Genomic DNA, 25,833 nt, shown 5'->3' on the forward strand with positions numbered 1-25,833 from the left:
GGTGTTTTACTTCCCTGGGTTACTTTATTTCTCAAAAATGTTCCTAGCTAGTCTCTTAATAACTTTTATTTAGAGACTCAAATAGAGATATTTTGTTAAATTTTTTTGTCCCCTTTTACCTTTATTCCCCTTAAAAAATCAAATTAAATTAAATAAACATTAACTGAAACTCATTATTTTAAGTAGAATTATATTAGCATATAATTTAATTTGGAAAGAAATGCGTTTTTTAGATTATACAATTTTCTTACACAGGAACATTTCTGTTATATATTTGAGCATGTTTCAAATTTTGTTGATAGTGCCCTCATTTACTTGTTAGTGGAATTAGTCTTGTATTTGATCTGTATTTTTAATATGTAATATTTTGGATTTATGTTGTGGAGATGAAAGTGTTTACAGATCATTTTTATGACTCGTTGTTTAGGTACTCTCATTTACACATCCCATCTCGTTTCATTCTGCTGAAACATTTGAATCTCTCCTGGCTTGTCTGAAAATGGATGATGAAAAAGTAGCAGAAGCTGCACTCCAAATTTTCAAAAACACAGGCAGCAAAATTGAAGAGGATTTCCCACATATTAGATCGTGAGTTGAGTTTATTCTGCTAAATATTCTGGAATATAGAAAAATAATTTACTGTTCCTTGGATTATGTAATATTTGAAATATTTTATGCTTTAAGGAATTTCTAGATTTTTTTTTAAGTTTATGCTGTTTGGTTTAGATTCTCATTTTCTGGGGGAACCCATTGGGATTTTATTTTTTATTTATTTCTTTATTTTTAATCCTCACCCGAGGATATTTTTTCCATTGATTTTTAGAGAGAGTGGAAGGGAGGGGGAGAGACTGAGAAAAACACTGATGTGAGAGAGACACATTGATTGGATGCCTCCCTCATGCCCCCGACCATGGTCCGGAGCCTGCAACCGAGGTACGTGCTCTTGATTAGAATTGAACCCAGAACCCTTCAGTCTGCAGGCTGACACTCTACCCACTGAGCCAAACCGGCTAGGGCCATATTGGTATTTTAGAAGATTCATGAAAATGTGGCTGAACCTGTAATTTCTTTCTGAAACATTAATTTTGCTTAAAGATTTTATTGACAACAATTTTATAGTAAAGTAGTCCCTTGATATAGTGTGGCATAGAATAAACATATTATTTGAATTTGAGGTCCAGTGGGAAATTCCAAAGTAATTTCAGTAGGATTTTCCATTGCAGTCTCCACTTTCCTTTATGATTTAAAGTATTGGATCGAAATTTTTCAGAAGCAGTGCTGTATTTGACATAGGGAAGCAGGGAAGCATGGAATAATCATCTTAACAGCAGTATATGTGTGTGTGTCCGTCCGTATTTCCAAGAATTGTAAATTGCACTGTTACTCTATGGATCTCTAATAGTGGTTCTATAATAGCTCAGAAGAATAAGTCTGTATTCTTTACGGACCTCTGCTTACTTTATATGGATACCTGCCTACTTCATATGCATCTTTCCTCACTGTTCCTCAAGAGTATATCATATCTGATAGTTGGTCCTAATATCGTCATAGTCATTGATGGTTGGTTTTACCTCTACCTCATTACTTCTGGCTTAGTCACTGTCTAATTATGGTGGTTGGGGTAGCATACTTCATGTTGAATAATTGTATAGGCCCTTTTCTTCAGCAAGAGACTGTGGACTGTCTCAGGTAAATTTTTTTTTTTTTTATTTCTTTCTGTTTATGTGAACTTAATTTTAGAAACTATTGGTAAATAAGACAAAGGCATTAAGTAAATGATCATTGAAACATACCAGAATGTTGTAACAGTATTCTCCTTGGCAAGAGTAAGAAATTTTATGGTTTAGAGCTGACTTTGTAATTGTTAACGGAGCTTGGAACATGAATTTCCACTTGGAATGGTGCTGTCACTCTTCTATCCAGATCAGAGATCAAAGTGGTGAGGCAGACATGTGCACGCACGTGTACACACACACACACACACACACACACGTACATACAAACACACACACACTATATAAACTATATATAACTCTATACCATTTATGGAATGTCCACTTACTGTACTACCTCATTTAGACCTTGTAACACTTCATTAAAGTAGAGGAATTTCAAATGAGGAATCTAATGGTTCTAGCCTAGGTTATTTAGCTAGCAAGTAGCAGAGAGAAGATTTGAATGTCCGCCTGTTTATCTGTAATGCCTATGGTAACATGTCTGCTATGGCACATTTCCTTTCTTAATCAGAGCTTTGAGTACATTTTAGTTCGATTTATTTACTGGTGAGGGTTTTGTTGTTATTGTTTAAATATATTTTTATTGATTTCAGAGAGGAAGAGAGAAGGAGAGAGATGGAAACATCAATGATGAGAGAGAATCATGATCGGCTGCCTCCTGCACACCCCACACTGGGGATCGAACCCACAACCCTGGCATGCCCTGACTGGAATCGAGCCGTGACCTCCTGGTTCATAGGTTGACGCTCAACCACTGAGCCACACCAGCCAGGCTACTGGTGGTCTTTATGTTCAATATAGACTCTCTTTCCTAATACCTTTTACATTAAAAAATTGTAGGAGAACTACAAAATCAAGGTCGAAAGGTGAACATTTTAGAACATGTATGGGTATTTTAAAACATGCTGCTATAATGTGGAATTGGTATACCTCTAGTTATCTGGTTTATTTGTGGAGTATATTTCAGATGTCTCTCATGAGGAGAATTCACTGATACTGTATACCTGTTTTTTCCGTACACTGTTCTTAATGAAGTAACTCATAGTATATGTCTTCCAGGAGATAAAATATGTATGCATATTTTAAATTATTAAATTGGGTGGGTTGATTTTGAGGAAATATTAAATCAGTTTCCCTTGAGTTTACTAAAATAATTTAAAAGAACCAACTGAAAAATATATCTAAGTAGAAGTTACAACAAAGAGATATTGTGCTAGGTAAGCCTAGAATCAGGTGTATAAAGAAATGTGTAGTAAGTGTTCTGTCCTTTGCTAGTTTAGAGAGGAGATTGAGGTGTATGGACAGTCTGAAAGAAATAAGTAGAACCTAGCTTCAGCTAGTAGTGGAACAATAGGAGAGCCTTTGTGGTCATACTATTTTTCTTTGGGCTGACCTGTTTTCTTTCTAAAAGGAAGAGTGAAGCTTAGATTAGAGTCATGAAGTAAACTTATTACCAACTTTGCTGGAACAGAAAAAAAGTATGTGCTGACTCACTAAGCAAAAATGAGATGAATTATGGGTTTCATTTTAACTCACCCCACAGTAGGCATTATGTGCCAAAACTAGGAGTCACCTGATAACATAGCCATAGTCCAAGTGGAGCTAGCTGGTTCTTATCACTAGAAGAGTTTCAGTAGTCTTGGAGAAACATTACACAGAGATAGGGAGTTGTTACCTTTAGTCCCAATTCCCTCCTTCATGCTACTTAACCACAGTTGGAAACTTTGATGTTAATTTTTTAAGAGAAATGTCCAATGTTCAATCATCAGGGAGACACTATCTGCATTTTTATTTAAATGGCAGAGCTGGAGAGAATTTCTGTTATTTAAGCATGAATTAACAGAATACAAATAAATTGAACATGAAACTTATACAAATATTTTAACATTCAAAAATAGCTGATAAGAACTTTTTGGAAGAATTAGTTTTTCTAGGAAAAAAATAAAATTTTAGTCAGTTCTAAATTGCCAAGAAAGTTAAACTGCAAATGACTTCTGGGGGTCAGAGGGGGAAGAGATCAAAAATAAGATAATATATAAAAAGGGAGGTGGTAGAACTAAGGATAAAGAAGAGCAGAAACATTTGCTTACAGAATATAATTTATTACAAGCAGCAAGGGGTAGAGTAAACAACATAGAAAATATAACCAGGAAGCTATAGATTTGACCTTGAGGAAATTGCATAGAATGTGGAGATAGTGGGCAAAGAAATAAAGGCAGTTAAAGAGATAGTGAAAAGCTATTGGTTTCCATGGAGAAGAAAGCAGAATAATGGGAAGTACAAAATATTCACACAGAGAAAATAAACTTGTTTAAAATGAATGAAAAAAAAAGAATCGAGATGAAGAAAAGCTCATATTCTAGGAAAATATCTGGATAGAATTGATGAAACTTTTAGGGATTACAGAAATGATTTCACAAACATCAAGGGAAGAAAAAAAAAGGTCATACATAATGAAAAAGTAATGAGGCTGACATTTCTTTTCAAGCACATAAGATTTTCAAAGTTAATGATTCAACAGCTGTTGAGTTTTGATGTACAAAAAAAAATGTAACTAAAGAATTTCCTAACTAGCCAACTTGTATTTAAGAACAAATGAAGGATATCCTTTAGGATACAAGGATTCAGAAAACGTTTTGCCTTATTTATTTATTTATTATTGTGAGGTTTACTAAGTTGTATTCTTTTTCCCTTTGCGTTCAGTTTTGCTTATGCCCCTAAATGCAACTTTTGTTTTCTTTTTTTTTTTGAAATTAAATCTTTATTGTTCTGATTACATTTGTTACTCTTTTTTTCCCATAACTCCCCTTCTCCCAGTTCCCGCCCCACCCTCCGCCGTCACTCCCCACCTACTGTCCTCATCCATAGGTGCACGATTTTTGTCCATTCTCTTCCCGCATCTCCCATTCCCCTTCCCCCGCCCCCAAGAATAGTCAGTCCATTCCCCTTCTATGTCCCTGATTCATTGTAATCACCAGTTCATTCTGTACATCAGATTATTTATTCACTTGATTCTTAGATTCACTTGTTGATAGATGCATGTTTGTTGTTCACAATTTGTATCTTTACCTTTTTCTTCTTCCTCTTCTTAAAGGAAACCTTTCAGCATTTCGTATAATACTGGTTTAGTGGTGATGAAGTCCTTTAGCTTTTCCTTATCTGTGAAGCTCTTTATCTGACCTTCAATTCTGAATGATAGCTTTGCTGGATAAAGTAATCTTGGTTGTAGGTTCTTGGTATTCAGTACTTTGAATATTTCTTGCCATTCCCTTCTGGCCTGCAAAGTTTCTGTTGAGAAATCAGCTGACAGTCGTATGGGTATTCCCTTGTAGGTAATTGAGTCTCTTTCTCTTGCTGCTTTTAAGATTCTCTCTTTGTCTTTTGCTCTTGGCATTTTAATGATGATGTGTCTTGGTGTGGTCCTCTTTGGATTCCTTTTGTTTGGGGTTCTCTTCGCTTCTTGGACCTGTAAGTCCATTTCTTTCACCAGGTGGGGGAAGTTTTCTGTCATTATTTCTTCAAATAGGTTTTCAATATCTTGCTGTCTCTCATCTTCTGGCACCCCTATTATTCTGAAATTAGTGCGCTTGAAGCTGTCCCAGAGGCTCCTTACACTATCTTCACACTTTCGGATTCTTTTTTCATTTTGCTTTTCCAGTTGGGTGTTTTTTGTTGAATCTTTGGTTTGATTCTTGTGCTCCTCTGGTCTGCTATTTGGTATAATATTCTTTATTTCAGTCCGTGTATGCTTACTTTCTAATTTCTTTATCGTAGCATCGAGGGTCTCATTAGTTTTCGTGAGGCTCTGCTCAAGTTTATAGCAAGCCCTCAAAATTGCGATTCTTAGCTCCATATCCTCTATTTCTGTCATGTTTTTTTTGTCTCCGCATCTTTTATGCTTTCTTGGTGCACCCCCTTGTGGTCTTTGTGCGCAGTCTTGTTCTAGCCAAGCCTTAATTGTTGTAGTTAACACTAGAGGGATTTGACCACCAGGCCGACTGGCTGTAGGAATCAGCTGTGTGGAAAACGTCTGTCTTCTGGGGAGGCGCTAATCCAGCCTTTGCCTGAGGCGATCGGCAAATGGCTGTGCGCAGGGTTTGGGCGGGGCGGGATCAACAGGGCGGGCGGAGGGAGCAGTTATGGCCGCTCTCAGTCCCGTTCCCAGAGGCTCTGCTTCTCAGAACCCCGGCAGCTGCTGCAAACCTCAGAGAGAAAGCTGCCCTCAGGTTCCAACTGATGCCGGATAATCCCGCTTCTCCCGTTTGAGTCTGGGTCCCTAGAGACTCGCCCGGATCTGGAGCCCAGAGTCTGAGACTCACTCCCGACCGAAAACGACAACCGTGCCCTCAGCCACCAGCCCGCTTTCGCGCGCACCTCGGTACCTTTGTATTTTCCACACTGCGCCTCCTCTGAGCCTCGGTTTGCTGTTCTCTTTCCTTCTAGTTGTAGAGTCTCTCTTCAGCCAGCCTTCCTGTGGTTCTGGGTAATGTCCGTTCCATCTTTTAGTTGTATTTTTGAAATGGTTGTTTGCGGCAGCGGTCTCCGGTGTTTACCTAAGCCGCCATCTTGGTCTCTCTCGCAACTTTTGTTTTCTTCTTGTTTGCATATCTCTGATATGTCTTTTCTCATCATTTTACTCCCAGTATCTAAGTTTTAAATATGGCTATATCTATGTTTTAGATATTTGGAAACTTGAATTTTTTAAAAGGATGATATAAATTAAAATTGGCTTAGGAAGAGGGAAGAAAAACATAATAGGACATCATTATAAAAAGAAGTTAGTAAAATTACTCTATAATAAAAGCACAATAAAAGTTGTGTTAAATTTTTTTCAAATTTACAAGCAACCAGGAATTCTAATTCACTTTTAATTATTCAGAGCATGGCAGGGTGGGGAGGGCGGAGAAAACATTCAAATTACTTCTTTTAAAGCCAAGATAACTAGTAGGAATGCAAAATACCCCCCAAAAGAAAACTAAGACAAATCTTACAAATTTTGATCCTAAAATTGTAAGTAAATACTATCAAAAAGAGAGTTTACTACAGTAAAACAAGAATATACTATGAACAAATGTGGTTTATTTTAGGAATACAAGAGTGTTGATATTAGTAAGCCTAATTAATATTCATGTTACAATTCATTATATAAGTGAGTAAAAAGGAAAAGGCATATAATAGATCACTTTGATAGATGATGAAAAGGCTCAGATTAAAAAAATCAGTCTATGTAAAATTAAACCCAATAGGTTTAAATGCTTCATAACAAAATAAGCAGGCAGCACCATCATAGAGTAAAACACTAGAAGCATTCCAGGTAAACTCAGGAAGCAAATGAGAAAATACACTATCACTGCCATGATTTAACATTGTTTTGGATGCACTAGCCAATATAATTAAATAAGAAAAGAAAATAAGTTGAAGTGTTGGAAAGGAGAAAGCAAAGTTACCATATTTTTTTGGAAATCCAAGAGAATCAACTGGAAAGCTACTAAAAACAAGATAGCCAAAGTAAGTATGTAAAAATCCAAGCTTTCCTTACATATCACTAACAATCGTTGTAGGAGTAAAAAATGAGAAGACCTGGACATAAGGTATACAAGAAATTTGCATCCCTATAATAGTGGGTAGAGCAGTATAATACTTAACAGGGAAATTCATCAGGAAAAGTTAGATGACCCAATAAGTAACTGGCACACTGTTTTGAAAAGAAAAATTAATGTAGACTGCTTGTCTTGATTTTACGTATATTCCAGATGATCAAAGATAAATTATTTATCTAAGATTTAAATATATAAAATGAATTAATAAAAATATTAGCAACCAGAACATTTTAGTACCTTCCCTTTTTTTGTGGGGGGGGGAGAAACATTAATGCTAAGTCATAAAGGAATTATTGATGGATTAGATTTTCAAAAATCCATTTGTTGAAAAATATAGAGCCTTTACTGTATAAGCCACTGAGGATGTTGAAGTGAACAGGACAGGTTAAGTCTCTGCCTTCTTATTTTTGTGAGGGAGAATACTATTTAGACAAAAGCAAATCTCATGGAATAAGTTAAAAACATCGACCATAGTTTTCCAGCACAACACTTGTTATGATTTGGAAAAGGGTAATATTTGTACTATATAAAGACTTGAAGGAATAACAAGTCTCACCATAGAATACTAGCAAAGGGAATTCACAAATAGGAAATCCTTCCAGTCCCCCAAATCAAGAAAAGACATTTATGCCTGCTAATAGTAATGGAGAGAAAAACAAATAAAAACACTGTAAACTACTATAACCAGTATTAGCTAGCATTCCAGTGATGCTCTCTTGGTTGGAGTATAAATTGATGCAGTTTTTCTGGTTTGTTAATATATACCAACTTAAAATGTGTGTAGTCTTTAACACGGCTGTTTCACTTTTAGGAACTCATCCCAGAGATGATTAGAAAAAATGTCTACATAATGATTATATGGTTCAGGGTCCAGTCAGAGAAATAGAAACCATACTAGGTATTTTAAACATAAATAATTAATACAGATGTTTGAAGAAACAACAAGGAAGAAGTGGTGTTAAGGACTGCCCAGTGGTGGAAGAGCCCTGTCAACATCAACTAACTGTCAGTAGGGGTGGATTGACTGTTGCAAGGAAGGAGGTGGGGAGTGGAAGTGGCAGTAAAGCTACTGCACAGAATGTCTGAAGAAGCTCTTGTGTCTTTAATGAGAAGAACCAGTAGGAAGCCAGCTTTTGAGGGATTCTGGGGAATGTAATTTGCAGGTTTATAGCTCCCAATCTCAGAGCAGATTATAGGATAGGCTTTTAAAGCTCAGAGTTAAGTAAATAGCTAGCATAGGGATGTTATATCATGGTTTTATTGTTAAGGTTTATTTGTTTGTTTATTGTTAAGATTTAAATAAAGAATAAGACCATCTAAATGCTCATCAGTAGGAGATGGGTTACATCAGTTGTATAGCCATCCACTAAAGAATTATGTGACTATTAGAAAGAATAGTGCTTAGTCATACGTGATATAGGAGTTCTCTACAACATTGTTGGGTGAAAAAGTTTTCAAATAGTATTGTTATCCTCATTTAGTATATGTATGTATGTATATATGGAGAAATCTTCGAAGTATGTTCACCAAAATGTTAAAAGAAATTCAGGTAGTAGAATTCTCAGTTTTTTCTCTACTGTTTTTAATGCATTTTTTGGTTTTGTTTGCATTTTTCTGCATGTATGTGATCATCCCCAAGGAAGAAAAACTTGAATTTGAAAGGAGAAAATTATTTTAATGAGGGAATAAAGGATTCCTTTTCATGAAAACTTACTAACAGAAAAAGTAGTCAGAAGGTAGTTGCTTCATTTATATTTCACTAACTTCTAAGACTGTCTAGTACTTCATAATTCTTGAAATTGTTTTTCTTTTTCTTTGTTTATTATCTTGGTTTATTTCTGTTTTCTGTTTTATTGAGTGAAGAAAACATTGGATAAGCTTACAACTTCTCATGCTACCTTTTTTTTGTATAATTGGTATACAGTGTTATATTAGTTTCAGGTGTACAGTAGTAGTACAGTGACTCAACATTATCCCTAACTAGGGAATTCTACCAGATATTCAAAGTAGATTTAAAACCTATCCTTCTCAAACTCTTCCAAAAAAATATTGAAGATGAGGCAATACTTCCTAGCACATTCTATGAGGCCAATATAATCCTAATACCAAACCTGGCAAAGATAACAAAAAAAGAAAAAGAAAGAAAACTACAGACCAATATCTCTGATAAGTACAGATGTAAAAATCTTAAACAAAATACTAACAAAATGAATACAACAGTATATCTAAAAAATAATGCATCACAATCAAGTTGGGTCCATTCCAGGGACACAAGGATGGTTCAACATAGGCAAATCAATCAATGTAATACACCACATTAACAAAAGAAAGGATAAAAATCTATGATCTTATCCACAGATGCAGATAAAGCATTTGATAAGATACAACATCCATTTATGATTAAAACACTCAATAAAATAGGAATAGAAGGAAAGTACCTCAATGTAATAAAGACCACCTTTGATAAATTATCAGCTAATATCATACTCAATGGTAAAAAACTGAAAGCTTTTCCTCTAAGATCAGGAATACAACATGGATGCCCACTCTCACCACTCTTATTGAACACTAGAGGCCCGGTGCACAGATTCATGCACTGGAGGGTTCTGTCAGCCTGGCCTGCGGGGATCGGGCCAAAACTGGCTCTCTGACATCCCCCTAGGAGTCCCGGATTGCAAGAGGGTGGTTCTCGAGTGGTGCACCCCAGAATCAGACTTCCTCCTTTCTAGTTCTGGGTGCGTCACCCAAGAACGGCAGCTGCCAAGTCACCACAGCTCAGCAGCTCCTGCATTCAGTGTCTGCCCCTGGTGGTCAGTGCGTGTCATAGCTACTGGTCAGAGTGTCTGCCCCCTGGTGGTCATTTTGCGTCATAGCTACCGGCCAGTCGACTGGTTGCTTAGGCTTTTATATATATAGACTAGAGGCCCAGTGCACGAAATTTGTGCAGGGTGGGGCTGGGAGGGGGGTCCCTCAGCCCAGCCTGCACCCTCTCCAATCCGGGAGCCCTCAGGGGATGTTCTACTGATGGCTTAGGCCTGCTCCCCATGGTTCTCTGCTCTCTGCAGGGCCCACTTGGCCCCTCCCAGGTCACCGCGGGCAACGGCCAAGTGGGCCCTGCTGTGCGAGGTCTGTGGGGCTCACTTGGCCGCTCCCAGGTAGCTACAGCGACAGCCAAGCAGGCCCTGTTCTCAGCGGCTGCCCCCGGGACTGGAGGACTCCAGCAGGGCTGAGAAGACTAGACGCCGCCATCTTGTGGCAGTGGGCCATCGGAGTGATGGTTAATTTGCATATTACTCTTTTATTAGATAGGATATCTGCTCATCACACTATTATTGATGATATTCCCATTCACCTTTTCACCCATTCCTCAACTGCCCCCCTCCCCCCCCAAAACCATCAGTTTGTTCTTTGTTTCTGAGTCTATTTTTGTTTTGGTTTTTTTTTGTTCATTTGTTTTGATTTTTTTTTTTAATCCCACATATAACTGAATTCATGTTATTTGTCTTTGTCTTATTTCTCTTAGCATAATACCCTTTAGGTCCATCTATGTTACTGCAAATGGCAGGTTTTTGTTCCTTTTTAGTGCTGAGTAATATTCTTGTGTGTGTGTGGGTGCGTGCGCCATTTTATCTTTATCTGTTGATGGACACCTAGGTTGCTTCCATATCTTAATTAATACAGATGTTTGATTAAAGACTTGAATAGTAATGGAGGGAAAAATAATGCTGCAATGAACATACAGGTGCATATGTCTATTTGAAATTTGTGTTTTTGTTTTCTTTGGATAAGTACCCAGAATAGAATTGCTGAGTCATATGGTAGATCTCTTTTTAGTTTTTTGAAGAAACGCCATACTGTTTTCCATAGCAGCTGCACCAATTTGCAGTTCCACCAACAGTGCCTAAAGGTTCCCTTTTCTCCACATCCTCACCAACTCTTGTTATTTGTTGACTTTTTTAATAATAGCCATTCTGATTGGTGTGAGGTGGTATCTTGTGGTTTTGATTTCTATTTCCCTGATGATTAGTGATGTTGAGCATCTTTTCATATGTCTGATGGCCATCTGTATGTCATCTTTGGAGAAGTGTCTATTCATGTCCTCTGCCCATTTTTTGATAAGATTGTTTATTTTTGTTAATGAATTTATGAATTCCTTATTTTATACTATCTTTAAAAATCCCAGCCAGAGTTGCTTCTTACTTGTGTGTAACCTGTAATTTTTCTCTTGATTACTATGAAAAGAGATCATGGGTGTTCATATTATAAAATCTGATTTATGGGAAGATAGGTCTTATCTGGGGAGTTTAGTTACCAAAGTAACCAGACATTAATAATTTTTCATTTCACAAACAAGCCATAAATCATAGACCAAAAGGATAGCAGTTTGGTGAGACTCTAATTGTTTTCTACACTTTATTATTGAAGTAGGTAGAATATTATATTGGAATATCATGTATCCACCAATCAGTTTTATATATTAATAAATTATAGCCACTTTTGTTGAATTTACAATTCTACTCACTCCCTTTGTTCCTTTTATATTTGAAAGCCAACCCGAGACTCATCATATCATTTCATCTGTTTATCTGGGTCTCTCTAAAAGAGAATCTTTTTTTTTTTTTTAATCTTCACCAGAGGACATACTTAAAAGAATGGAGAGAGAGAGAGAGAGAGAGAGGGAGAGAGAGAGAGAGAAAAGACGGAAAGGAAAGCGAAGGGGGAAGGGAAGTGAAGGGGAAAGGGAAAGGGAAGAAGGAGGAAAGAAAGGAAAGAACGGGAGGGAGGGAGGGAGGAGAGAGAGGAAGGAAGGGAAGGGAGGGAAGGGGAGGAAGAAAGGGAAGGGAGGGAAGGGGAGGAAGGAAGGAAGGAAGGAAGGAAGGAAGGAAGGAAAGGAGAGAGAGAGAGAGAGAGAGAGAGAGAGAGAGAGAGAGAGAGAGAAAGAGAGAGAGAGAAAGAAAGAAAGAGAGAGAGAGAGAGAAAGAAAGAAAGAAAGAAAGAAAGAAAGAAAGAAAGAAAGAAAGAAAAAGAAAGAAAGAAAGAAAGAAAGAAAGAAAGAAAGAAAGAAAGAAAGAAAGAAAGAAAGAAAGAAAGAAAGAAAGAAAGAAAGAAAGAAAGAAAGAAAGAAAGAAAGAAAAGAAAAGAAAGACGGAGGGAGGGAGGAAAAAGAAAAGAAAGTAAAAAGAAAAGAAAGATTGGTTGCCTTCTGTCCCTGGCCCAACCAGGGATCAAACCCACAACCCAGGTATGTGCCTGGCTGGAGTTGAGCTGGCAACCTTTCGGTGCACAGAACAATACTCAACCAACTGAGCCACTGGGGCCAGCTAAAGATAAATCTTAAAAAAATAATCACAATTCACAGACACCAGGGGGTTGAGGGCATGAGCAGGGGTGGGGTGGGGGTGGGGCAATGGGGGGATAAGGACACATATGTAATACCTTAATCAATAAAGAAAGAAAAAATAATCACAATACATTTATCACAAACACAGTTAACAGTAGTTGCTTAATGTTAATAATATCGAATCAATTTTCTCAAAAATGTAGTAATTTTTTAATAGTTTTATTTGAATCAGCATCCAAGTAATGTTTTCACATTGTTATTGGTTGAAATGACTCCTAAGTGCCTTGTCTCTTGTAGGCTCCCCCTCCAACTCTCTTTCTCTCCTTATGTTTCAGAAATAAACTATGTTGTTTCATTTAGAGAGTTTCACACAGACTGATTTTTCTAACTGTATGTCTTTAGCATACTTTAATGGTTCTTTATATTTTCTGTAAAATGATAGTTGAATCTGGTTGCCTGATTGGATTACAGTTCCACTTTTTTGTTGCAGAACCGCTTTATAGTTATCAGTATGCTCCTCTACCAGGGGGCACATGATATCTGGTTATTGCTCTTTTTATGATGTTAGCAGATGATCCTTAGTAATCAGTGGTAATGTTCTATTCAGCCATTCCTTTATCACTTATTAGCTGGATACTTTAATAAAGAGAACGTGCATCTATTCTTTGTTTCCCCAATGTTACATTTATTTAGAAAAGGCAGAATACTAGTATGTGCTTGATTCTTTTATGTTATTAAACAATGTACAAAATAAAGAGGTACTTTACTAGAATCCTCAGATGTGACCAATTAATTGTTGTCTTTTTAAAATCCTAATATATAAAGTGCCAGGGTCCGTCATGACCTAAACGTCCGGACGGACAACCGAACACCAGGCTAGGGTCCAGGCCGGCGCAGTGGGAGTCAGTTGTGGGTCCCAGCTGCCCATGGCGGAAGTCAGTCCTGGGTCCCAGCGGCACAGCAGGAGTCAGTCCTGGGTCCCAGCTGCCCGCAGCGCGGTGGCAGGAGGGAGCTGTGGGAATGGAGCCATGTTGCCATCGGACTGGCCTCTTGGTCCCTACCCCCGGCCCTCAGTCTCTGGGAACTGGAGCCATGCTGCCATAGGACTGGCCTCTTGGTCCGTCCTCCCCCCCACAGGCTCTGGCGAAGGAGAGCCATGCTGTGATTTGGGAATCTTGGTCCCTCCCCCTGCCCGCAGGCTCCGCGGAACTAGAGCCATGCTGTGATCCGACTGGCCTCTTGATCCCTCACCCCCGGCCCACAGGCCCGGGGAACCAGATGCTGTGATGGGACTGGACCCTACCCAAGGGGTCCCGGATTGTGAGAGCATGCATGCTGGGCTGAGAGGCCCCCTTTCCCCCCCGCCACCCCAAGTGCATAAATTTTCGTGCACTGGGCCTCTAGTATCATTATAAACCCATGGATTTACATGTATTTGTGTTTCAGTCATTTGCAGTGGTTACTTTTCATTGATGCTCATATTATCCTGTCTACACTGAGTGGCCAGATTATTATGACCACCTGACGTTTGTAGGCAAATTAGCTATAATTTCACGCTGAAGTTGCTAGAGGGCCAGATCATTATAAATAGGGAAGCAGGTTGTTCACCACGACAGTAGAAGTGATTTTTTTCTCAAGATATGGGTAAACAATGCGATTTGACAGCCTTTGAACGTGGGATATACACACACACACACACACACGCCAGATTATTATGACCACCCCATCAGTACTTCGTTGGGCCACCTTTTGCCTTCAATACTGCAACAATTCTTCTTGGCATTGACTCCACGAGATGTTGAAAGGTGATGCGAGGAATCTGACACCATGCCTGATGAATAGCACTGTCCAGTTCTCTGAGATTTGATGGTTGTGGAACCAGCTGCCTGATGGCTCTTTTAACTTCGTCCCACAAATGCTCAATTGGATTGAGATCTGGTGATTGTGGGGACCACCTAAGCAAGGTAAAGTCTCCCTCATGTTCTTGAAACCACTCCTGCACAATAAGAGCACCGTGGCATGGCACATTGTCTTGTTGGAAGAAGCCTTCTTCATTTGGATACCCCATCAACATGATAGGATGAAGTTGATCAGCAATGATACTTAGGTATGTTGTGCTATTGAGACGTTGTTTCACACGAATTAAAGGGCCCAAATCATGCCAGGAAAACATGCCCCAAACCATAACACTGTCCCCACCAGCTTGAAGGGTTGTACTCATGCATGTGGGGTGCGCACTTTCATGCTGTTTCCGCCAATTCTCACTCTGCCATCTGCATGATGCAACTGAAAACGTGATTCATCGGACCACATGACTTTTTCCAATGCTCAACTGTCCAATCCTTGTGTTCCTGTGCGAATTGGAGACCTTTTATCTTGGTAACTACAGACAGCAAAAGTGTTCGAACAGGCCTTTGGCTTCCATATCCCATACGATGCAGTGTACAGCTAATTTGCCTACAAACATCAGGTGGTCATAATAATCTGGCCACTCAGTGTATATCTGAGAGCCTATTTAGGTTGAACCCTGAGTCCTTTTGAACAATCCACTAATCTTTGTAATTTCTTTGCAATCTTTTATGACAAGATCTTCCAGGCCCATCTTGTGTATCTCGTGCTTGAGACCTGGAATATGGGAATAGCATTAAGAGAATGAGTCCTGTAAGGTAATAATTGCTAACTAATATGTGGGTCATTTTTCTAGGATGATTAAGTGGACACAGCTAAAGTTTTTTGAAGATAAACTGCCTCGAGTGTTTATATTGATTATTCCAGTTCAAATTTAGGTCTACAAGGTTTTTATTGAACCTCTTCAATTTCACATTTGTTTCCCTATGCTGAGGTAACTATGATATTACATAATAATTCATTTGAATTACCCCATAAAACATACATAACAGTTTCAGAATAACAGCACCACCGATGTTATTCCTAAATACAGTTGTTTATTTAGTTAGATAGTTCTCTTTCGTCTTTAGGGTATATCACATTAGGAATATACAGTCAAATTCTTCCTGTGTTTTAAAGTTACTTGGAATGATTCTTCTTAGTGCAATTATGCCACCAAATGGGTACACACTTTTGTTTGTTTCATTTTACTTTTTAAGAGGTTACTCTTAAATTTTTAATTATATTTCTTAATTACATGACATATTCTCTAGGAAATTTTTGGATGTTATTTCTTCAAATATTGTTTTTCTCGCTTCACCTCCTGTTTTCTGAGACTGATTACATGTATTTTTGACTACTTAATACTGATTTACAGGACACTCATACTGTTATTTTCTTTTTCTTCTTTTCTCTTGTTTAGTTTTGTATAGTTTCTGTTGCTATGTTCTCAAGTTCCCTGATCTTTTTCTTCTATAATATACAGGGGTGGGCAAGAGTAGGTTTACAGTTGTGAGTATGTAAAAATAAAGTTTATTTATATTTTTTTATTTTATTTTTAAAGTATTACATGTGTCTCCTTTTTCCCCAATTGACATGCCCCCTGGCTACTCCCACCCATGAGGACAAGCCCCACTGCCCCAGTGTCTGTGTCCATTGGTTATGCCAGTGGTCGGCAAACTGCGGTTCGGCAAACCGCGGCTCGGCAATCCGTGGCTCGGCAAACCATGGCTCGCGTGCCACATGCGGCTCTTTGGCCCCTTGAGTGTGGCTCTTCCACAAAATACCGACTTCTGCGCATGGGCCACAAAGTTTCAATCGCACTGTACGTGCGTGCCCGCACGTGGTATTTTGTGGAAGAGCCACACTCAAGGGGCCAAAGAGCTGCATGTGGCTCGTGAGCCACAGTTTGCCAACCACGGTGTTATGCTAATATGCATGCATACAAGTCCTTTGGTTGATCTCTAATCATCCCCCCTTCCCTGCCTTCTCTCTGATGTTGGATGGTCTGCTCAGTGCTACCTTGTCTCTAGATCTATTTTTTTTTCATCAGTTTATGTTGATCATTATATCCCACAAATGAGTGAGATCATGTAATATTTATCTTCCTATGACAGGCTTATTTCACTTAACATAATGCTCTCCAGATCGATCCATGCTGTTGCAAATGGTAAAAGTTCCTTCTTTTTTATAACAGCATAGTATTCCATTGTGTAGATGTACCACAGTTTTAATCTACTCATCTGCTGATGGGCACTTAAGCTGTTTCCAAATCTTAGCTATTGTAACTTGTGCTGCTATGAACATAGGGGTGCATATACCCTTTCTGATTGTTTTTTCTGTTTCTTGGGATATAGTCCTTGTGGGATTACTGGGTAAAATGGGAGTTCCATTTTTAACTTTTTGAGGAAACTCCATACTGTTTTCCACAGTGGCTGCACCAGTCTGCATTCCCACCAGCAGTGCACGAGTGTTCCTTTTTCTCTACATCCTCCCCAGCACTTGTCATTTGTTGATGATAGCCATTCTGACAGGTGTGAGATGTTACCTCATTGTTGTTTGATTTGCATCTCTCGGATGATTAATGACTTTGAGCATGTTTTCATATGTCTCTCGGCCTTCTGTATGACCTCTTTCGAAAAGGACCTATTTAGGTGCTTTGCCCATTTTTTGATTGGATTGTTTATCTTCCTTTTTTAAAGTTGTATGAGTTCCCTGTAAATTTTGGAGATTAAACCCTTATTGGAGATAACATTGGCAAATATGTTCTCCCATGCAGTGGGCTTTCTTATTGTTTTGTTGATGGTTTCTTTTGCTGTGCAGAAGCTTTTTATTTTGATGTAGTCCCATTTGTTTATTTTCTCCTTAGTTTCCATTGCCCTAGGAGCTGTATCAGTAAAGATGTTGCTATGACATATGTCTGATATTTTGCTATCCTATGCCAACCGGTGGTCCGGGGACCACCGGTGACCTATGAGGTCCAAAAGATTGGCGACTGCTGGCCTATGGAGTCTTCTAATATTTTTATGGTTTCCCATCTTACATTTTAAGTCATTTAACTATTTTGAGTTTGTTTTTTGTGTATGGTGTAAGTTAGTGGTCTAGTTTCATTTTTTTGCATGCATCTGACCAAATTTCCCAGCAGAATTTATTGAAGAGGCTGTCTTGACTCCCTTGTATGTTCATGCCTCCTTTGTCAAATATTAATTGAGCATAATAGATTGGGTCTATTTCTGGGTTCTCTGTTCTATTCCATTGGTCTTTATGTCTGTTCTTGCCGATACCAGCTTGTTTTGAAAACTGTGGCTTTGTAATATAGCTTAATATCTGGTATTGTGATCCCTCCAACACTTTTCTTCTTTCTCAGGATTGCTGTGGCTATTTGGGGTCTTTTTTTGTTCCAGGTGAATTTTTGGAGAGTTTGTTCTAAGTCTGTGAAATATGCTGTTGTATTTTAATGGGGAGTGCATTGAATCTATAGATTGCTTTGGGTAGTATGGACATTTTAATGATGTTGATTCTACCAATCCATGAACATAGTGTGTTCTTTCATTTGTTTATGTCTTCCTCTCTCTTTTTTCAATGAACTTCCCTCTCCAGACTGCTTTCACTGTGTACCATAGATTTTGGATTGTTGTGCTTTCATTGTCGTTTGTTACCAGGATGCTTTTTATTACTTTGATCTCTTTGGTAACCCAGTCAATATTTGTTGTTGTTTTTTTCATTGTTTTTATTGTAGTTGATGTCTAATATTTTGCTATTATGATCTGAGAAGATGCTTGATATGAGTTGTATCTTCTTCAAATTGAAGACTTGCCTGTGTCCCAATATGTGGTGTATCTTTGAAAATGTCCCGTGTGCACTTGAGAAGAATGTATATTCTGTATCTTTGGAGTGAAATGTTCTGAATATGTCAATTAATTCCATCTGATCTAGTGATTCATTTAGGATAGATGTTTCTTTGCTGATTTTTTATTTAGAGGATTTATCTAGTGATGTTAATGGGGGTATTAAAGTCCCCTACTATGACTGTATTGTTGTCAATCTCTCCCTTGATATCCTCCAGAATTTTTTTTTATGTATTTTGGTGCTCCTGTATTGCATGTATATATGTTCACCAGAGTTATATCCTCTTGTTGAATTGTCCCTTTAGTATTATGAATAGCCTTCCTTATCTCTTGTTATGGCCTTCACTTTGAGGTCTAATTTGTCAGATATAAGTATTGCTACCCCAGCTTTTCTTTTTTGCTTTTTTTCATTTCCTTTCACCTGAAAATTTTTCTCCATCCCTTCACTACCAGTCTGTGTGAGTCCTTTGTTCTGAGGTGGGTTTCCTGTAGACAGCAGATATATGGGTCATGTTTTCTTACCCACTCAGCTACCTTATGTCTTTAGATTGGGGCATTTGGTCCATTTATATTTAAGGTTATTATTGACAGGTACTTCTTTGTCACCATTTTTATTTTTTATGCCTGTGTTCCTTCTTCCCTATTTCTTCTTTTTACAGCAGTCCCTTTATAATTTCTTGCATTGTTGTTTTGGTGGTAATAAACTCCCTTAGTCCTTTTTTGTCTGTGAAGCTCCTGATTTCACCTTCAATTTTGAATGATAGCCTTGCTGGTTATAGTATTCTTGGAACCAAACCCTTGCTTTGCATCCCTTTGTATATTTCATTCCATTCCCGTCTTGCCTGATGTGTTTCTGTTGAGAAATCAGTTGATAGTCTAATAGGAGATCCCTTATAGGTAACTTTCTGTCCCTCTCTGGCAGCCTTTAAGATTCTTATTTTGTCGTTGGTGTTTGCCAATTTAATTATGATGTGGCTTGGTGTTGGTCTTTTTGGGTTCATCTTGTTTGGGACTCAGTGTGTTCCTTGAACTTGGGTGACATTTTTCTTTCCAATATCAGGGAAGTTTTCTGTCAATATTTCTTCAAACAGGTTTTCTTTTCCTTGTTCAGTTTCCTCTTCTTCTGGCACCCCTACTATTAGCAGATATTGTTTCATTTCGTGTTGTCCCAAAGCTCCCTTAGGCTCTCCTCCTGTTTTTGTTTTTTTCCAGTTGCTGCTCTGCCTGTGAGTTTTTTCCTACCTTATCTTCTAGCTCACTGATGCGGTCCTCAGCTTCTTCTGGTCTACTGTTGATGCTTTCTATTGCATTCTTTATTGCAGCTATATCATTCCTCATTTCTACTTCCTTGTTCTTCATTTCCTCTTCATTTTTACACATATTGTTGAATTTGTCTTTCATCCTTTTAAGCATCTTTATGGCCATTGCTCTGAATTCTTTCTCTGACAAATTGCTTTCCTCTATTTTGTTTACTTCCTTTTCTGGTGATTTCTCCTTTTCTTTGGTATGGGAGCTGTTTATTTGTCTCTCCATTTTCACTCCTCGCAGGTTGTCTGATTATGTGGATCACTCTCTATCACGTTTACCAAAAGGCACAAAATACTCCAAGACATGACACAGAGGGAACAAAACACGAATGTATTCACAACACCGATAACCCCAAATTAAGGAAACCACCAGAGATAAGAGAATTAGGGAAGAGAAAAGAGTGCAAAAATGATATTGAGAAAAGGAAAAAATGGTAAGAGAGAAAAGAAAAATTGAGAAGAAAGAAGGGGGAAAATATACATATGTGGGGGAAAACTCCACAAAACCAACATCTAAACCAAAAAATGCAAACAACAAACACCCAGACAAAAAGGAGGGGAGCTGAGTCTAAAGAGGCAGAGCTTATTTCCAGAAGGTAATGTAAAGGAATTGAATGAATAGGAGAATGGCCATGATTCAGTATAGAGGAGGTAGAAAGAGAATGAGTGTATAAGAAGAAAAATAAAAAACAAAATACTCAATTAAAAAATTAATAAAATAAAAATAATAATAAAAATTAAAAATATATATTTAACAATATATATATATAAAAGCCTAAGCGACCATCTGACTGTTCGACCATCTACCAGTAGCCATGATGCGCAAAGACCACCAGGGGGCAGATGCTCCGACTGGTTGCTATGACATGCATTGACCACCAGGGGGCAGAAGCTCAACAGGAGCTGTCGAGCTGTGGTGACTTGGCAGTTGCGGTTCTCGGGTGCCACACCCGGAACCAGAGAGGAGGGAGCCCGATTCTAGTGTGTGTCACCCAAGAACTGCCCTTTTGCAACCCGGGACCCCTAGGGGGATGTCAGAGAGCCAGTTTTGGCCCGATCCCCACAGGCCAGGCCGAGGGAACCTACCAGTGCACAAATCTGTGCACTGGGCCTCTAGTGTGTGTGTGTGTGTGTGTGTGTGTATATATGTGTGTGTGTGTGTGTGTGTATAAAAGTTTATATATATATATATATATATATATATAAATATTTTTCCCTTTTATCTATATATTCATCTATTTTTGGAAAAGGAGAATAGAGAGCAGATAGGCCTGCGTTTGGTGAATGAAAGTAATTAAACTATTAGTAGAAGAAGAGAATATGCAAGGAGAGAAAAACAAAAGCATAAAATAAAAAAATAAAAAACAACAACTAGAAAAAAACGTTGACTAGCGAAGAAATAGAAACGAGAAGGGTGCATGGTCTTGGAGCAGGGGAGAGGAAATTAGACATATGAGTCAGCCAACAGAGACTACTATGATAGTAATGTGTCAGTAAAGGAGATAAAGAAAATCAGTTTTTAACAAGGAGTGAAAAGAAAGGAGAGAGAAAAACTGAAGCAGGAACAGGAGAAGCAAAACAGGATGAAAAGGGGGAAGTGAAAAAAGGGTTGGCATAAAGGAAAAAATGAGATAGAGCAGAATAATGATAATAGAAATAGAATGTAGAACACTAATCTGCGGCTTGCGAGCCGCATGCGGCTCTTTGGCCCCTTGAGTGTGGCTCTTCCTAAGCCTTAAGAGTACCCTAATTAAGTTAATAACAATGTACCTACCTATATAGTTTAAGTTTAAAAAATCTGGCTCTCAAAAGAAATTTCAGTTGTTGTACTGTTGATATTTGGCTCTGTTGACTAATGAGTTTGCTGACCACTGCCCTAGCCCATTTGGGTCAGTGGATAGACTGTCGGCCTGCAGACTGAAGGATCCTAGTTTTGATTCTGGTTCAAGGCACATGCCTGGGTTGCGGGCTCAATCACTGGTAGCGGGCATGCAAGAGGAAGCCATTCATTGATTTTCTCTCATCATTGATTTTTCTGTCTCTCTTCCTCTCCCTTCCTGTCTGAAATCAATAAAAATCTATTTTTAAAAAAGTGAAGCAGTGAAGTTCGTTCACTTCAGCTGTTTTAATGTCCATTGGAGGCTGGTTTAAGACCCCCCTCTATTGTTCTGTCTGCCATGTCTCGGTTTCCTGTTAGGTAGTCAGCACTGTGTTTAGTTCCCAGCGATCCATTGCTCCTCTATGTCAGACACCACAGCCTTGGTTTCAGGCAGGCTGGATCAATCTGCCAGCTTTGTTTTCCTGCCTGCTTTCAGTCATATTTACACAAGCGTCTTTCTGACACGGCCTCTAGGTGGCGGTGTTTCTGTATTAGTTTCCGGGACCAAATTTCCCCGCAACCAAGTCCCCAAGGACTCCCTGGGGATATTTTGAATCTTTGTTACCCTGCCAGCTCAAGGTTGGGTGCGGCTATGCTGCTAGGAAGGGCCTGGTCTTCGGGAGAAAAATGTCTGTTCAGGGTTGGAGGGATCGGACTATCCCAGAGCTGGCTTCCTGATCGCATCCCCATATTTTGCTCCCCAGCTCCACAAAACCACCTTCCCCAGCTCCGCATCCTTGGTGAGTGTTTGTAATTGAAAAATCCTATGCACTGGGTTTAGCAAGTAAAAGCAAGGAAAATACAAAGACAGAGCAACCACGCTGCTGCATGTCTCTCATCACCCAGCACTGCACGGCCAGTGCAGAACTTCAGCCTGCCTTTCTGGTGCAGCCTCCCACGGCTGTGGGCTTAGATCTAGAATCCCAGGCTGTTCGCAGCCCTGTGGACCCCTTCCACAGTCGAGTGCTACACATGTCCCCAAGGGACGCAGAGTTGGTGCAGTGCAGTTTCCCACCGATACTCTAGTCCCGGCTACATGTATTTCTCCCTCCAGCCCAGAACCCCGATCCCACCACACTTCAGGCGACCTCTGACCTTTCCATTCACGGATTGTCTCATTGGCTGTGTTTAATTCGCCAGTTCCGGGTGGATGTTATTCAATTCAGCTGTTTCTTCTATCTGCTCCATGAGAAGGCGCTGGACCTGTCTGCCTATTCGGCTGCCATTTTTGTCTCCCCCTCGACAAACTTTTTAGGCTCCCACAGCTGAGAAGGCTGAAGTCTCGGTATTTGTGGGTTCTCAGATGAGGCAGCTGGTCCCTGGCCAGTGTGGCTGTAGGGACCCAGGTGGTGTCCGAGGTCTCCCCACGTAGAGGTGAGGCTGGGCTCCCTGGGAGAGATTTCAGCGGTACTAGAGGCTGCCCGGTTAGGGGAGCCTGGTCCGCCAGTCCCCAACAGTCCTGCGGAATAACTGTCCCTCACTCACACATACACACATGCCTCATATGTCCATGCTCTCTCACTCACACTCTTCCTCACTGCCGTCCTGTCGGCCACCATCTTGGATTTCTATTTTTGTATTATATATTTTTCCATACAAACAATTGTAAACCTGCTTTTGCTCACCCCATATATTACATTTGGGTCTTTTTATGTATTTCACTTCTGTGCTCATTGTGTTTATATTTTCTTCTTACTTTCTTGAGCATATGGAGCATATTTATAATGGCTGGGTTGATGTCTTTGCTAATTCCATCACCTGTGCCATTTCTAGACCTGTTTGTATTGATTAATTTTCTCCTGGTTATAAATGACAAGGTTGGCTGGTGGAAACATGAAATATTACCAGCCCTGTGTGTAAGGGCTTTTTTTGGCCTACAGCTTTTCAATGTTCTTTTTCTGGTACTCATGCATGGCATTGCTCATTATTTAGCCAGAGACTTGGGGCTATCCCTCTTGGGATGCCCAGAACTCAAGCTCTCTTTCACTCTTTTGTAGCTCCCTGCTCTGTGGTATTCTGCCACAGAAAGTATAGCTCCCTTGGCCTCCGTTAACCTCCTGTCTCTGTTTCCCTCAAGGCCATGTGACCGATAGACTCTATTCTGGTAACTTCTGTTTGCACTACAGTCTGGAAACTACCTCTGTGCAGTATGTGGGAGCAGATTTAGGGCTCTTCTAGTTTCTCATCTTTTAGGGCCCAGTGTCTGAAACCTTTAACATATTGTATCTTGTTTTCTACTTGTTTAAGATAGAGTAAATACAGTCTCAGATATACTGTCATAATCTAAAGCAGAAGTCCTCTCAGAATAATTCAATTTGTATTTTTTTAAAATAAGTGAAGGTAAACATCCTTTCACACATCATGGGGCAGTTTGTCTACCTTTTTTTGAAGAGCTTTCTACTCTTTATATCCAACCATTTTTCCATGATATTTTTGGTCTTTTCATTCTCTATTTGTGGAAGGACTTTACATGTTAAGGATTTTAATCCCTTCTCTCTAATATGAAATGCACAATTTCCCATCAATTTGTCATGTGTCTTTTTAGCATATTTTGCTGTTGATATCTTTTCTGAGACTTTATTATGATTGTGATGCATTATTGTATCTCTGATTTCTTAGTACTGGAGAATTGGGTTGGTATTAGGCAAGGAGGAGGATTCAGAAGTTTATCTCACTCTGATTATTTGAAAAATGGTTGAGCTAAGAAGTTCTGACTTAGTCAGTATCTATATTAAGTTTTTGTGTAGTGTAATGATATGATACATGAATGTTTTTCTAGGTAGCTATATGATTCACTCCCTAACTCCCTCAGAACTCTGCTCAATTAACTTTATCAGAAAGGTCTTCTGTAATCACCCTATTTGAAATGTTAACACTCTTACATATTTCTATCCTCTGTTTATTTTCCTCTACAGCAGTTATCACAATTTGACATGACACATATTTTGCTAATTTATGTATTATCATTTGTGTTGTTCCCAATATGCTGGTACCATGAAGGCAAGGATTTTGGACTTTTAATACTGCCTGGCACATAGTAAGCACTCAATTTGTTTTGGTTAAATAATCAAACTTCCCTTTATATAGATTGTTCTGGGACCAATTGAAAGATGAACTGGAGAGAAAGGGAAACTTCCGAAAGAAGGAACAATTAGGTCCAACAATTAGGTCCCTTTACAGTAGTCTTATATGTAAGGTGGCAGTTTAGCTGGAATGATAGCAGTGAGGATAAAAGAGAAAAGACTAGTAGGACTCACATTAAACATCATTCTTATTTGTATTTGTAATTGTTAAGTAAAAAGGAAAATATTTGTATTTGGGTTGTATTTTTAATATAGATATTAATAAAGCAAAAGTATAGATGATTGAAAGTGATGTGACTTTTTTGTTCTTACAAAATGTTATTTTAAAAATGTAAACATTAAAGTGCCTAGTGGAAGTCATGCCGATTTTTCTGATTTACATCTTTTTTTTTTTTAGAGCTTTGCTTCCTGTTTTACATCACAAATCTAAAAAAGGACCTCCCCGTCAAGCCAAATATGCTATTCATTGTATCCATGCAATATTTTCTAGTAAAGAGACCCAGTTTGCACAGATATTTGAGGTAAAGAGAAAAAGAATTTTTATTTCATATGTTATAGTTAAAAAAACAAATACTAATGATTTTATAGAATACAGAATGTTCGCATTTGGAGATACATCATTTTATAGTATACAGTAAGTCTTCAACTTTATTGATGGGTTATGCTAAGTTAAGTGAAATGGTGTATAACAAAAACAAAAAAAAAACAAAAAACAATTTTACCATTGGCTGATTGATATAAACAAGAGTTAAGTTCCTGTGGCATCTCAAGAAAATGACATTATTCGAGTACCTGCTGTATGTTTAGAATTGCATCAGTATAATTACTATTAATGAATGCTTTGTGCCAACTAAAATTTAGATATCAAACAATTGTATAATATTTTTGACATTTATTTATATTTATACATTGTATATTATATTTATACCTTATACATTGTATTTATACCAATACATGTAGTATTAGGAAACCTTTATTAATAATGTAATCCTCTTACTGTCACATATAAGGTTGGCTGGCTTTCTGAAAAAAGGTTTCATAGAAATATGTGACCTTTATGAGGTTACTAATAATACAGGCTCTGGCCATTAATTTTGCTTTTTCAGAAATGATTTTATCATTTTATTGTGGAAAATGTTCACACTACTATAA

At 38.5% G+C, this 25,833-nt stretch overlaps 1 protein-coding gene across 6 annotated transcripts in view; it reads left to right on the forward strand.

Moving 5' to 3' along the window:
• PDS5B (PDS5 cohesin associated factor B) overlaps nt 1-25,833 on the forward strand; it is a 254,155-nt gene that overhangs the window by 159,544 nt on the left and 68,778 nt on the right. For all 6 annotated transcript variants that reach the window (XM_070409171.1, XM_070409166.1, XM_070409169.1 and 3 more), the window contains 2 exons: nt 428-588; nt 25,079-25,202. In XM_070409171.1, the coding sequence (XP_070265272.1) occupies nt 428-588; nt 25,079-25,202 (285 nt within the window). The remainder of the gene's footprint in view (nt 1-427; nt 589-25,078; nt 25,203-25,833) is intronic.

Source organism: Myotis yumanensis, unplaced genomic scaffold (genome assembly GCF_028538775.1).
Source record: "Myotis yumanensis isolate MYYU_CA2020_CCGP unplaced genomic scaffold, mMyoYum1.0.hap1 SCAF_3, whole genome shotgun sequence".
NCBI classification, from domain to species: domain Eukaryota; kingdom Metazoa; phylum Chordata; class Mammalia; order Chiroptera; family Vespertilionidae; genus Myotis; species Myotis yumanensis.